At 34.9% G+C, this 16,151-nt stretch overlaps 1 protein-coding gene across 1 annotated transcript; it reads left to right on the top strand.

The window, feature by feature from the left end:
• The first annotated feature begins 231 nt into the window (after positions 1-231).
• Positions 232-7,773, top strand: LOC131039475 (protein EDS1-like). Its single transcript, XM_057972249.1, has 2 exons — positions 232-864; positions 6,546-7,773. Exons 1-2 carry the CDS (start codon positions 682-684, stop codon positions 7,176-7,178), a joined length of 816 nt encoding a protein of 271 aa, XP_057828232.1. The 5' UTR covers positions 232-681; the 3' UTR covers positions 7,179-7,773.
• Positions 7,774-16,151: the final 8,378 nt, after the last annotated feature.

Raw genomic sequence — 16,151 nt, 5'->3', positions numbered from 1 at the left:
ATTTTATGATTTATAATCAGTGTTAGATTCCGTGTGGTTTTGTAATTGGAATTAATGAAACTACTATTTGTTCTTGCAGGTTGAAGAGGTACTTAGATCAGGAAAAACTGTTGTGTTTACAGGCCATTCCATTGGAGGTGGGGTTGCTACTTTGGCCACACTTGCTATTTTGGAGAAAGAATGGAGGTGGGGTTGCTACTTTGGCCACACTTGCTATTTTGGAGAAATTGGGAAAGGTCGCCCCTGTTTACATCATCGCATTTGGCTTTCCCCTAATTGGAGATGAAATTCTTGCCAGAGCAGTTCGTAGGCAGGGGTGGGCCAATCATTTCTATAATGTTGTTTCAAAGACTGATGTTTTTGCCAGAACTCTGCTGGCTCCTTGTATATCTGTGTCAAGCTTTGTGGAAGCCCTGCTGCCTTACTGGCAGAGGTCTGTTGAGCAGATGAATAATAATGATGCAGACATTCTCATGGAGCCTGCAGACTTGGACTTTAACAAGTATTTAGTTACTGTTCTGCATCATGCTTGTGCAGTGGTTAACTTGATCACTGTTAACAATATGGAGCCTGGAAACAAACTGATAGCAAGTCTGAAGCCTGCAGTGAAGTTAAGCCCTTACAGGCCATTTGGGTACTATTTGTTCTGCTCAAAGGAGGGAGGTCTTTTTGTTGAAAACAATGAGGCTGTGCTGCCCATCCTATTTTATTCCTTGGCTAGTGCTCAAGGTCAGGCTTCCAGTCTTCAATTCCCACACAAACGTCGTCAATTTGGAAGGGCTTCAGAATCTTCCATTATCACAAGGTGCAGCACAATCTTCTGCCATGGAAATCCAACTGAATGCTCTTGGAATCGGCATTCAGGTAAGCATCTGAACGTCGCTCGTCTTATTTTTTTATTATCCAAACAAAAAAATTATATATTTATTATACTTATATATAGAGTTATTAAATAAATTTTAGATTGATTAAAATCAATTTTGAAGAGCATGTTTATATAAAAATAATGGAATTGTGTTCCTATTATTTTTTGGTGCCTGCCTAAACTTTTAGATCGATTCGTACATCTGTTCTATTATTAATTATATAAAAATTAATTGTGTGTTTTTATGAATAATTTTTATTAAATTTTTTTTATCGATTTATTTATTTATCTAATAAATATTGAATTATATTACAATATAAAATATTTAGATAAAGGTTAATTAAATTTACATAAGACACCATACTCTTTAGATTATGTAATAAACTACTATATGAATTAAAAAAAAATTATTGATATTTTTTACATATTATAATCTTTAGTTTAATATTTATTTATTTATGTAATAAGTATTGAATTATATTACAATATAAAAACTTAGATAAAGATTAATTAAATTAATTAAATTTAATTAAGACACCATACTCTTTAGATTATGTAATAAACTACTAAATAGTAGTACTAATATTCACTTGCTTGGGTCAACAGAAAAATAGAATTTAAATTATAATTCACTCAGCTGAACGCTACAGATTACATATCGATAGGTATGGAATTTGTCATTAGATCCAACCTATGAAATTTATCTAACGTAACCTGCAAGAGTTGACTTCTATTTATATTAGCTTGAAGTTCAAGTACGAATCTTAATAATCATTCTATAGCAATTACATTATTTAATTTTTTTTTGGAATTTAAAAAAAATTTAAGTTAGTTTAATAAAAATTTCTTATGTTTTGTCGATTTAATAAGAAGTTTTTAAATTTAAATATTTTAATTTAAAGAATTAAAAATAGATATATCATTGAATATAATTTTAAATAAGGATAATGATATTACATAGGTAAATATAAGTTAAGATATTGATAAAGATAAATAGAGAGTAAGAAATCTAATTTTTAACAAATTTTAATTGATTTATCAATATGTTTATGTAGTAAAACGTGCTACAACTAAATGATAAATGATATAGGTATGCAATTTTTACTATTACATTTAGTCTCCACCTTATGGTATATATGAAACCTAAAATGATCATATTTCAAACAAAATAGCATATTTTGAAGGCTCATTGAGTACTTGACAAAACTTGCCAAACTTGATAGTCTTTGAGCTAGCCAAGCCAAGTCAAATAGACTCTCGAGTTGGGTCTAGCCGAATCTTGGAGAGTACTCAACCAAGTCTTGCTCCAAAATTCCCAAGTCTTAGTCTCGAACTCTTGAGGCTTGAGCTTGGACTCTTCTAGTACCTAAACATGACATACATAGTGACTAAAAATAATGTCGAGACTATATGATATATACATAATGTTTGAATTATGACAAATTGATAGTCAAATTAGACTTTTATGTTCTCTAAATGCATTGATTTCTTTTTGTGTGTGTAATTATGAGATTTTTGTTTTCTGTCGAATCAATGTCGAGTCTTGAGTCCGAGTCAAAATATTGGGTTGCCAAGTCGAGTCCAAGTTTGAGTTTTCAAACTATATCATAAACATACATGTAAACATTCAAATACTCAAAAGATATTGCTATAAGCTGCATATAAATTATTAGTCTTGTTGAGGAGAGGATCATGTATTATCGTCTTTTGTGCATGTATCACCCATAAGATAACCCTCTACAAGCACTTGATAAAATATGCATATCTAAATATAGGAAGGTTAGTGATAGGATGTGTTACCTCCCTCTCTCTTGACAATTTGTCATATTCATAGGATACAAAGAATTAATAGAAAAGGGAAAAACAATATATGATTAGTAAATGTAATATAAATCATACAAGCATATCACGCAATTAGAGAAGCATCTAATCCTTGGGAGCATCACTATAGGGACAATATCATATCATTTGAATTCATAGTTCAATATATTTAGTATTTGAAAAAAATAAATAGATACATTGTTAATTATTTAGGGTAGAGAGAGTATTATATTAGTTTTTTTTCTTAGCCACTTGGGATAAGATATTGGAAAGGGATGGGGATTGCGTCTAAGAGTTAATAGGTTGGGTAAAAATTTATAAATTTTAATTTATATATAATCTTTACCTTTAGCTTTATGAGGCCACAAATAAGAATTGGTCATGCTCTTTATGCAAGGATTGTATACAAATTTATTTAATCTTTAATGGGTGAAATGATGGTGTTGTTTGTATGTCATATAAGAGATACAAGCTTATTTTAAAAAGATGGTTTTGACCTATATATACCTTTTAGTATAATACATATTTACAAGACTCAAACTAGATTCAAACTTGCCATGTTGATTTTTAACTTAGAATTGGACTCACTAATGTAGACTTGAAATTGAAAACAATGAAATATAGTTTTTAAAGAATTTAAATCTTTTACTATGCACCCTTACATAATAAATTTGTCAATTAGAAGCTACATTGTTTACATATACAAGAATATTCTTAGGAAATACTGCATGATATAGTTTAATATTTGTGTTTGAGATAATAAATAATAAAAATTATAGCTTGAATCTACATAAAAAATGGTTTACATCATTCTTAATTTATTGATCGCGTGCTTCCTATAATTGACACATTGAAAATTGTTGTTTTTGAGCATCCTAGTTGGGTTTAAAAGTAGAACACATTATTGTGGGATTACCTCTTCAAGATTGCATTTTCAAGAGAAGACAATAATAATATACAAAATTTCATAGTAGAAGAATGGTGGAAATGGAACTTTCAGCAATGTCGAATGAAAGTTGTATATGGTTTGGAAAGGCCCCTCAAGGGTGACATAACTCATTATTTGGAGCACTAGTTTGTCCCACTACAAGCCATTTAAGTGTTAGCATATCTAGTCTAAAGCCTCTTCAATTGGTCCCCATCTCTCAAGGAGAAGTAAACACTTCATCCTTGTTACGCCTTCTCTAGTAAAGAAACAACCTATTAATTTGAGTAAAAAGCCTTCTTTGAAACTTAAATCTCAATCCTCCTCGTCTTCACCACCTTGGAGCTCCTATTCTTCACAAATTCCATAGAAATCTTCTAGAACTTGACATTTTTATTAATTAATTCATTGGAGATGGACTCCACTATTACAATCTCCACCCATGAATTCTAGGCCTTAATCCAACTTGTAACTTTGAATTTATTGCTTCATCTTGATAACTAGGGTCCACATCATAAAATTGTTCAAAATAAGCTTATCTCTAGAAAGCTTCCACCAATATACGATTTGAAGATTTTCAAAAGGTTATGAATCTTCTTCATTACACATCTTAATGTTTATGATTCTAGAGTGAAGGAAGGTGGAATTAAATGTAACAACATCCAAATTCAGATAATTCATCGTTTAGTATTTTGTCAACTTCAATAGGAAGGTTATTGCCCCCACCCATCCTTGAGTTTCTCTCATGGGAGACCTCCCAATTTGCAAAGAAAGCAGTCGTAGATTTTCTCTCGTGAAACACATGCATGATTTTGACATTAAAAATTGAGTCCAAAGTAATTAGGAATCAACAACAAGTTGACTAATAGTAGCAATAAGTACACACCTTCAAAAGGCAATCAAAGATATTTAAAGAACCAACTTAAACTTCCAAGTCTGGATACCCAAATTCTTCTCGAAGATGATCCCTTAAAAATTAGTTGTCTCATTTGCAAATTGGTTGGTTCAAACTCTAGCATTGGTAGAAAAAGCACCAATTGCTCGCTTTATATATGTTATCTTATCACTACTCCAACCCTTGAAGGGCCTAAGTTGTGTTTGGAAGCTCCATCAAAGTCATGTTGGTTGAGTGTGATAGTGTACTTCATATTCCACCTAAGCATCCACATAGGCTTTTAAGCCTAGCTAGGTAACTTACACATCTTCTTATGAGGTGTCCATGTTGTTAAGAGGTTGTGAGTGGCATCAAATAATATCATTTGACACATCTCCCTTATTTCTTGGGCAGTTTTGCCACCACTCCAGTTCTTCCCTCCTTTGATGGTTGGTCTTTGACCTATATGTGCACATCTTCTTTCCATTATTCAATGCTCGACTTTGTTCAAATTCGTGTTAATCTTATTCTTGTTTTATCTTCATTAGATCTAGATGTTTCACACAAAATGCAAGGCTTTTGGCATTTCTTCCATGCCATAACCAATCCATTTTTTCTCTGAGTGTTTGACCAGCGCATACCACCTTGGATTCAATGATTCCGTAGAATGAAAAGAGTTATAGTGTGGGTTACGTCGAGCAACTGAAATCATCTTTGGATTAACATTGATTTGCCCTTGCATTTTCCAACTCATTACGAGATCTCCATTAAGCACACGTTTGCATAAGATAGGGGCCAACCACTCGTGACATCACCCAAATTGAGATCGTAAGCTAAGGTTTTTTCACTGTGCAGGTCGTTGGATCGATACTGAGATTAATGGTTGAGGCTCTTCTTTTTCATGACAACCATAGTAAATATTATTAGGTAATTCAATCACAAGGTCAAGGATCTCGTTGTGTGTATCAGCGATATTCGTTTAGAGAAGAGCAATCCACACAGCCTAAAGTAAATAATTCAGAGTCTCTTCATCAAAGAAAAATCCCATGATGTCTAAATATATTACAATTCTCATAAGGTTGAATAAATGACCTACGATAAACAATTGAGCTTTGGCGTTTAAATCTCACAGCTCATAATTCAACCAACTTTACATTACACAGCTTCCACAATGATCCCTATACATAGTCTTAGATTTCAGGCACGACTCAATCCATAGAGTGATAGATTTCCCTTAAGGACGTGCTAGAACATTACCAGTCTATCATGGCTTGTACAAATTAGAACAATATAGTCCTGTCAGCAAAATTGGACGTGAATAATATTGAATGTGAAATTTTATATCATTCATGAATAGCCCTAAATTGACAAATTTTGGAATGCATAGATTATATGTAGGCAAGTGAATTAGCTCAATTACAATTGCAGTTCAATGAATTCCACATGGAAACACTAGTTGGCAGGTTAATTGCTGCTACTTATTTCAGGACAATGGATAAGAATCTGAATATCGTTCGCTGTCTTCTATCATGGTTTCAATAGTTCTTGGCTTAGCTACCTCATAGGAGCTTATAGCGTTGCCTATCATCGCCTGCAACAATTATTTTATAATTTTAAGTTTTTAAAATTAAATGTGAAATCTAAATACTTTCTTTTTTGCCATCTAAATATTTTTTATATTTTAGATTCAAATTTGATGAGTTGACCATTTTGTTACTGAGAAATTAAAAACATCTCAGAATATTGGATTCAGTCATGATTGGTCCTTCTATTTTCAATAAAATCATGAGGAGGAGAATATTTCCCTTGCTTTAACAATAGTGATGTCATTGTCTAATTAGTTAATTGAAAAGAGTGATTGAGCGGACACATATTTGAGCTGAAGGTAGACTTGAAATGTACGAAGGTTTGCTTTTCTAAGATCATTTTTAACTTTAATTTAGCTTGATTTTGTGAAATAAAGTACGTTTATGTGTATTTATCAATTAAGATTATATATTTTAACAACTAAATGTATATATATAAAATTACCCTTTAATGTTTCTTAATTTTGTTGGCAGAGCACAAGAGCTAGACTTGCACTGAGAGCTGCAGGAGAGGCAGAACATAAGCTCGAAGACAACCGCAACAAATTAAAGGATGAACTGGCAAAGTTGTTAGCAGAAGGGCGTGGCAAGGACGCAGGACATATGGTACAAGTGAGAGATTATAGAAAGAAACGTTTGAGCAAGAACATCATTGGATACTATGACGCTTTCAGGGAAAAAAAGGAGAAGGAAGATTTTCAGGCCAACCTTAACAGGCTTAACCTTGCCGCCTTTTATGACAAGCTAGAAGATATGGTGGAGACCCACCAGGTGCCTGACGACTTTCAATTCATTGAAGATTTGATAAAAGAAGGAACAGAATACAGGCTTCTGGTCGAGCCTCTGGATGCTAGTTATTACAGGCTGGGCAAGCATGAGGATTCGAGACATTATATTAGAAATGCAAGGTCTCGTCGTTATAAAGCCCTTGAAAAGTGGTTGGCAGACATAAAATCCGATGAAAAGAAGCGAGATGTGATTAATAGTCTCCAAGGTATAACAAAGGACTCCTTATTCTGGGCTAATGTTGAAGAAGTTTCATGGATAATGAGTAATCCAAGGGAAAATCTAGAAGTAAAGACGAAGAGGTGTACCGAAACTATGTGAAGCAACTGTTGGAGAGACGAGTTGTGTGTGGAGGAGGTGGTGATGGGAGAATCCAGTTTTGTGAAATGGTGGAAGAAGCTTAGCTCACAAGACCAACAAATCTCCCCCATAGCCTCTATTTTTCAAGGCTGAAACTAGTGCTCCTATTATCAGATCTTGAATTGCTCCTATTAATAGTCTCCAAGGTATAACAAAGGATTCCTTATTCTGGGCTCAGGTTGAAGAAGTTTCATGGATAATGAGTAATCCAAGGGAAAATCTAGAAGTAAAGACGAAGAGGTGCACCGAATTACAGAACTATGTGAAGCAACTGTTGGAGAGACAAGAGTTGTGTGTGGAGGAGGTGGTGATGGGAGAATCCAGTTTTGTGAAATGGTGGAGGAAGCTGAGCCCACAAGACCAACAAGCCTCCACTATCTCCTATATCTTTGGAGGCAGAAATTAGTGCCACTATTATCAGATCTCTCATTGCTCCTCTGAAGAAATTAACTGATACTGTGGTTGAAGTGGAGCAATTGCTGTTAAGACTTGAACGTTGTTAAACTTTGTTTGTGTAGTTTCTCTATTTTGTAATGCAGCACAGTAATGTTTTCTCTGGTTATTCGAATAATAATGTAAATTCGCTCTATGTTATTTCTATGGTTGATAAAAATGAAAGTGTAGGATCTTTGCGTTGTAAAGTTTAATGTATTATATCTGGTGAAGTTATCTAATATATTGTAGCATATAATTGAATTAAGTTCAGGATGGATGAGTCATCTAGTATTGAATATGTGTCAAAATAAGTTGAAGATGTGTATGTTATTTTTCAGTTCATTGTCCACTTAGTAGTTGAAGCGTTTAACAAAATTATAGAAAGTTGTTTGAGTTATATGGCAATTATGTATTGTTTGTTTATTTATAAATCAAAGAGTTCTTTGCAGTTCCATTTTCTGTGATTTTGTTGCTGTCATATTTCTTATATTGTATATTGTAATATTTTTTTTCCTTATGGATCAGAATGTAGAATTATTCAAAAGCATAGCATTATTTGGTTTACTTGCTGTACGTAGTTTTAATTGGTAATCGTAAGATGTTTGGCTTGCTTTCTGTAAGTGATTTTGTTATTTTATTTGTTGTTTTGAGTGTTGAATCATTTATTGTTGGTGTAGCTCATTCTCCTACAATCCCATCTTGAACCATGTTATAACTTATGGATGCTCGAGGTTCTTAGCTTTGGTCCAACTCTATTACTACCGTAAGCGCAGGATTAAAAAGGAGGACAAAATGGAGTTACATCTTATTGTCCCAAGAAATGAAGATTTAACTTTTTATTTATAGGAACCGAATTTAAATTCTTATAGTCTCAATAAATTGTTGTTAATTTATCAGTTTTTAGAAGACAGTTATAATTGATTGTATGCTTGTCAGTGATTCAGTTTTAAATTATTGTGCTTCTATAAATTAATGATAAAAAAAATCTTTTTGTTTGTAATTGTTTGATATTAAATTTTTTTTTTTTCAATAAAAGTGGATTATTTCACTAAATCTTTTTATTAATATTTTTTATTTTTTACACACGATTCAAAGAGCATATCAGAGGAAAGAACACCGAGAAGAAAACCTCTGGTCATAGCTCATAAAATAAACCTATAGTATCTAACAGATCACTTTATACACCCCGCTCAAAACCACATACAAAATGCGGTCACAACACATATAATATCAGTTTTACATAGAGCCCATATGTCCCATTGGATAATTTTCAAATGTAGACTCCACAGCTACTATCAATGGAAGAAGACAAAATTTTCCAAAGTCCTGTGCCAAATCCCATGAGCCAAAAACCTTCCTGCCAAAAAAGAAAGTACAAAAAACCTTTGGAAAAACACTATTGTATCAAATACCATGAGCTCGAACTCTCCTCCAAACAACGAACATGAATACTTGAAATGAAAGGGGAAAGCGGGAATAATTATCATCATAAAGTTTTACATCAACATTACTCAAGAAAATCACATAACTATTGCTCCAAACCTTCCCATACCCTAGAAAGAATTTCCTCAAAACCCACCTCTCGCTGATTAGCATTGCTATTAATGGCTAAATTTGCCAAATAATCCGCAATCTTATTAACTTCTCTGTAACAATGGGATAACAAGAAAGATTCAAACAATTCTATTTTTTTGTAAAATGAGATCAAGTATATACTGCAAATTACAACACTTCGATTTCTTTTTCATAACACATTGAATAATCACCATAGAATCACCCTCAACTATTAAGTCCTTAATTCCCAAAGAGATTTCCATATCCAATCCAAAAGACAAAGCATGAAATTTCGCATAATTATTAGTTTTAAAACCAATAGCATGACACTTAGCTCGAATAAAATTTGCATTGTGATCATAAATTACCATGCCTACCCCAGCCGGCCCAGGGTTACCACGAGAGGCCCCATCAAAATTGAGTTTAAAGTGCCCCTGTGGAGGAGGTTTCCATCTAGTAGAGCATCTCTTACCTATTGCATCATTCTTTTTTAAAATTGAACCATGAGAGGGTAAAACCGACAGCATCTTCCAAACTCTAGTAACTCTACTATCCCAGTGCAAAAAAGAAGTAAGATTTTCCAAATTATTATAAATAAATGACAAAGAAACCTCAGAGATTGAAGACTCAATTTTTAATGGAACCTCAGATGCAGGAGAACTTGTTTTTTTAATATCCTATTGTTTTGCTCTAGCCAAACATTCCAAATCACAATAGATGGAGATATGATCCAAATGCATGCTTAAAAAGATGAGGCAAACATAAAGGGCAAAGATCTAAAATGGGAAATGAGATCCTTACCAATAACAAAGGATATATTTAACTTCTCAAACAACCACTGCCAACATTCATAAGCATAATCACAATGTAGGAATAGGTGTGAAGAAGATTCCAAATTTTTGTTACAAAGGACACAAGGGAAAACAACAGTAATACCAAGCCTATCCAGTCTCATACCTGTAAGGACTCTATACTGAACTGCCAACCAAGCAAAGGCTCCAGCTTTAGGAAGACAAACCGAATGCCAAAGCAACTTATAAGGCCATGATGATAAATCTTTAGCAACCATAAGAGAGTTGTAACCATCTTTAACAGTGTACTTACCAGAAATATTCTTTGTCCAAATAAGTTCATCCTCAGAATTAGAAAGAAATACAATTCTATCCCCCAAAATCTTCTCAAAATCTAATTTCATACTTTGATCAACATCTAAGAAATCAATCGACTTCCATCTAGCTAGCTTAAGGGGTCCACTAGTCACAATTTCAAAATAATCTACTACAAAAACACCCCAAAGGGAGGAAAGAATAGTGATCAGAGGAGACCAATCCCTAATATTGACCAGAGGTGTGTGTCCATTCCACACTTTATCCCAGAATCTGACCTTTCTACCATTATGAACAATCCATGAGAGATGAGGCAAAATAACTGATCTACATTTACAAAGGAAATTCCAAATAGCAGAACCCGAAGGAAAATTTGAGACTTTAAAAATGTACTCTCTCGGTCCATTATTTAAATATTTGGCAAACATGATCTGTGCCCATAAGGAGCTAGGCTTGTCATATAATTTCCAAACCAACTTAGCACCTAAGGCTAAATTCTGATTCTCCAGACTCCGAATTCCTATTCTCCCAAGTTCCTTAGGCAAACATACTAATGAATACTAATAGGGGGGGTGAATTAGTATGCCAAAAATCTCTATAAAAAAATTCCTAAATAGTTTAGCAGATAACCGGTACAGCAGATTCACTAATAAACCGGTTAAGATAAATGCAAACCAAATAGCGAACAAAGCATTCACCCACAAGAGCACAATCGCCATAACTCAAGATATTTGACGTGGAAACCCAAATTGGAAAAACCATGTGTGAGCAGAAACTCACAAGTAACTATCTACATAATAGTAACCAGACCGGTTAAGGTTATACAATGTTCTTCACTAGAACAGATCCTGCTAGGAATCTAGATCTTTGTTAGGAGATAAGTCCTATTAAAGACTACCTGTTTAGAGGATTTTAAGATCCATAGTTGTGAACCACCTTATTAGAGGATTTACAAAGGCTTCGCTGAGCCTACCTAGTTAAGGGCTTCAGACTTGTCGAAGATGTGAGTAATCAACAAGTGAATGATCTAGCTAATAGCATAGTCTGCTTAATTAGATCCTTGACAACACCTTGTTAATGCATTTCAACATTACTTCAATATTCAATATCTCCACACTCTATCTCTTCAATGACCGCACATAATTTTTTTTGTTCTTAATCTCATACATGCAAAAACCCTCATATCCTCTGCAAACCCTAGAGATGATGTTCTTATAAAGGAATTTGATTTCATGTTGGTCCAATAGGATTAGACTACAAGCTCCTAGGTTCAGTGCATCTAGACACGTTTCATAACATGGCACAAAAACACCACCAAAGTGTCGGTGGATGATAACTCATCACACATTATAGTAATACCGGTTGGTAACTCATCACAAAGTAATACCAGTTGATGACTCATCACAAATATATACTAGTTAATACAATATACCGATTACCGGTTGACAAAAATGAAGAATAAAAAATTGTAGTGTTCTGATCAAGAGTTAACTACCGCTTGGCTCCTTCGTACCGCTTGAGATCCTCGCACCACTTTGGATCCTCGCACCACTTGCGGTCTTCATACAATCTGTGACCGGTAAACCATTCTCTGCAAAACACCGATAGTCTAAAGACTATTCATTCAATGATATACAAGACCGGTTGGAACAATTACCGGTTGAGCATAACTCATACATCAAGAAAGCGTGTGTCCATCAATAACAATCAAAACAATATCAAAATGCCAACAATCTCCCCCTTTGGCATTGATGGCAACACTTACGAAAATTTTGACATCTAAGTGTTTTACAATAACAAAAAAGATGTTATAAGCAAAATTACTCCCCCTAAGCATATACATTCCTACCTTTGCAAAAATTACAAGTAAGTGCATGAAATGGTAACATTCACCAAAATTTTAATGTACACTACTCCCCCTTGCCAACAATGACAAAGTAATGCAAAGTAACCCCTTTTTCCTTATACAAAAATAGAGTAAATGTTCATGACAATAGGGAATGAAATTTATCAAAAACAGATTTAAAGTCCTGCATAAAAGTTTTCATGGCCAATGTCCATGACTCAAGTAATGAGGTAGAAACCTCACTTTTAGTCTTCATCTGGAATGCCATTTATTCCTTTGCATCAATGGTACTCATCTCTTGAGTTATTGTGATAGCTTCCAGGTTGAGAAGACATTTCTAAAGAATCTACAATCTTGGCAATAGGAGTAGTTGAAGTTCCTGCAAATCTTGCATCTGGTTCTTGATCTCTAAGTCCATCTTGGTAGTCTGATGCTGATAATGATGAACGGTTTGACCATAGGTAGTGAAAGAATCATATGGCATCTTGAAATTGTTGATATATGCCTATAACTCCGATTGGAGTTGAGTTTTCTGTTTAAGCACATCATCACAAAATAGATGGGGTTGGCAGATTTTAATCAACAGTAAGTTACCTTCACCCATAGCAACACTGATATCTTTCTGTTTCTTCAGTAACTGAGTCCTCAGTTCATTCAGTTGCTTGACTAAGGCAACATTGAGTGCCTTTTCATGGTTTTTCTTTGCATTTGCTTCAACAACATCTTCCAAGCATTGTACCTAGTCCTCCATAATGGTACAAAGAAGTTTGAGCTTTGAAAGAGAGGAATCGGTACTGGGGAGGTTGGTACCAGGAATCAGACTAGTAAGGGTATCAACAACAATTTGTATGACATCCTGTTCTTTCTTCCTTTGCAGTTCCTCCAGTCTCTCTTGTGCAAGTTTGATTCCTCAAAGCAGCTTAGACTCATCTGCTGATTGAAGATCAATAGGACTGGTGGTATCAACATGTTTGGTTTGATCATCAGTTGCCTTAGGAGTTTTCCCTCCTTCTTTTGTCTTGATCTCTATTTGTTTCCTCTTCTCTGCTTCCTTTTCCTCTTCTTCTCTTTTCTTTTCCTCTTCTTTCTTCTTTTTCTCTTCTTCTCGTTTCTTCTCCATTTATTCCTTCTTCTTGTCTTCTTCCTCCTTTTTCTTCTCTTCCTCCTTCCTCCTTTCTTCTTCCTTCCTCTTTCTCTTCTTCTTTTCTCTTCTTCTCTTCCTCTTTCCTTTTCTCTTCCTCTTTCCTCTTCTCTTCCTTTGCTTTCTCTTTTTCCTGTTTTTATTTTTCAGCCTTTTCCTTGTCAGGGGTGACATCCTCAGTATCTAATGCATCCACATCAATGGGATCATTTTTCTCTGTCACTCTTTCACCTTGACTCTCAAATATCTCATCTGGTTTGCCTCTAGATAGGTTAGGTTTCCGTTCAGCCTTCTTAGTGGCTTCAGCTACTTGGTGCATTCTGACAGCAGCTTTAACATGTAAATGTGTGTCTTTTTCCACTTCAGAAGCTATACCTTCTAGTAGCCCGAGTCTTCTTCTTCTCAAGAAAAAGAGGCCTTTGTTATTATCCATAATCTCAAATATTTCAGAATTTGAAGCATCAGGGAAGTATTCTGCAAAAAAATTATCCCTAATCTCCTGTTCTCTTTCAATGGCAATGCGCCATGTTGAGCACTATTTTAAAAAAAAAAAATAAAAAAATATAATAATATATGTTTCCATAAGCATGAAGACTAATGGATATTTCGGCCAGTAAACTGTATCGAGCACTGCAGGAGAAGTTTCATCGAAAGAGCGTTTTTCATCGACACAGGGCATATAAAGCATTAAGCAAAGGTATTTCGGCAAAAAGTTACCTTCGATGAATGCAAGAAACCGCTCATCGATACTCCAAGTTTCATCGAAAAGGTAAAAGCAAAAAGCGAAAAAGGCAAAAGGTGATTTCGAAGGAATGTCGTTACCGAAGAAACTCAAGATACATTCATCGAAATGCAAGTTTCATCGATGAACATGGTGTCGAACAAAAGAAAAGCTTTTTCATCGATAAAAAAGGATATCGATGAAAAGGGGATATCGATGAACACTCATAAGCCTTCACCGAAGAAAGAAACTCATCGAAAGTATGGCATCGATGAAACTCACGAGCAACTTGTCGAAAAAGGGGACTATCGATGAAAAAGTGATTTCGATGAGTCTTAAAAGCGGCTTCTCGACGTAAGCTTTTCACCGAAACAATATTATCGAAGAGAATGAGCTTTTGATGGAAGTTTCAAACACTCGGTCGAAGACAAGGGTTTCATCGATAACTTGAAACGCGCGCACTTTGAGCGGACTGTACTTCCCGCGAAGGAGTTAAAGGCCCAGTTGAAAAGTGTCACATCTGCAATTAAGTTTAAAACAGTTGAGTAGCCGTTACAGATGCAGAACATTAACTGTACACAAGTTGCCCATTCAATTACAGTTGAACTGAGTGAATTTTCGTAAGAATCAGATCGATGCTAAGAGATTGGAAGCTGTGAAGAACTTGCAGAGATTTGCAAACGATAACCAGAAGAGTTGAGCATTCTACCAAGTAAGTGTTGTCTCTCTTATTTACTGTAACTATGGAACCTTCGTCTTCTTCTAAAAAGAGTAGGAAAGGAAAAGAGTTAAACCCTGAAGAGAAGCCCAAGAGACAGAAGAAAGAAGGGAGAGCTTTGACTCAGGACTTATTAGACCAGTGTCCATCGTCTAGTGTAAGGTCCAAAAAGATTAAAAGTGAAGAGGAAGGATTAGAGGACAAATTTGAAAATCTAGGAGACATTTGGACTGAGATAAGAGGGCATGAGTTATTTTTGTTTGGATACAAAAGAAGGGATGCACCCGAACCCATTAGTAATCTATGGAAGAGGAACTTAGGCAAATTAGTAGTTCCAAATGTGTTTGTAGACGTAGAATTAATGAAAGCTCTGGTAAATTGCTACAACCCGAGAACTAAAACCATATGTGATTACAGAGGGAATACATTAGTAGTAATCAACAAGCAGACTATTGATATGGTTTTTGATCTAGACTGGGAAGTCGAGGAGAGCATCGATATGAAGAAACTTTCACAGGAATTCTTTAGTTTGGAAAATATCTACAGGACTTGGAGGCTACCTGTTCACAGGCCAAAAGTGGGTGGGTCATTTGTTCAGTTTGGCAAAAATGACAAGGTGCCATTTGATGTCAACCACTTCCATCCATATTTCAAATATACGTATTATACTGCAGCCCAAGTACTAGGCCTAGAGGCTCATCCACTCATGGATATTGGGATTATGGTTCTGTGTGCTGATATTCAATCAAAAGACCCTAGGTCATTTGATTTTGCTACTTATGTTGCGGATGCCTTGAATCATGGGCTGGAAAAATTGAAAGGAGACCTTGTGAATGTTCACTTTTCATTATACTCCATGCTAATGCATATTCTTCTTTATTGTGGACAAGAAATTAACTTCTGGCCAGATGAGTTCAGCATCAGGTCTTATGATAAGAATGGTCTGAAGAAGCCGGTTCAATTGTGGGTATCAGCATGGGACCAGAGGTTTATGAACAACCAATATTGGCATTTTCAAGAATACTTTGTGAAACCTCTCAGTGCAGCTTTTGGACAACATAGGGATTATACTTTGTCCCCTGAAATTAAGAGGTTCCTCAGGCCAAAGGATTTCTCTCCAGAGTCATAGATTGAACATAATTGGGGTGATTGGTATTGCCATGATAATCACACAGAGATAAGGGTATTTGGATATGAAGGGCAACCGCACATGCTTCCAATTACGGTGCCAGACAGAGTGGCTAGCTTGGATATTATAAGGCAATTGTCTATTGCCAGTGCTAAACATTTAACTGATTTTGGTAAACAATCTATTGTTCCAGGTTTATTAGTTTTCTCTGATTTCATTGTCAAAAGTTCAAGGAGTTATCATTTATTACAGAATAAATTAAATTACTATGGCATGACTCTGGG

The sequence above is a fragment of the Cryptomeria japonica genome, chromosome 9 (assembly GCF_030272615.1).
Source record: "Cryptomeria japonica chromosome 9, Sugi_1.0, whole genome shotgun sequence".
NCBI classification, from domain to species: domain Eukaryota; kingdom Viridiplantae; phylum Streptophyta; class Pinopsida; order Cupressales; family Cupressaceae; genus Cryptomeria; species Cryptomeria japonica.
Note: the sequence above shows the minus strand (reverse complement) of the source record. Positions and strands in the feature narration are given on the sequence as shown.

Excerpts from the sequence above, each read along its gene's own strand:
- LOC131039475 (XM_057972249.1), top strand. The coding sequence starts at position 682 with ATGAGGCTGTGCTGCCCATCCTATTTTATTCCTTGGCTAGTGCTCAAG. Across the intron at positions 865-6,545 it reads CTCTTGGAATCGGCATTCAG|AGCACAAGAGCTAGACTTGC; the intron begins GTAAGCATCTGA and ends TTTTGTTGGCAG.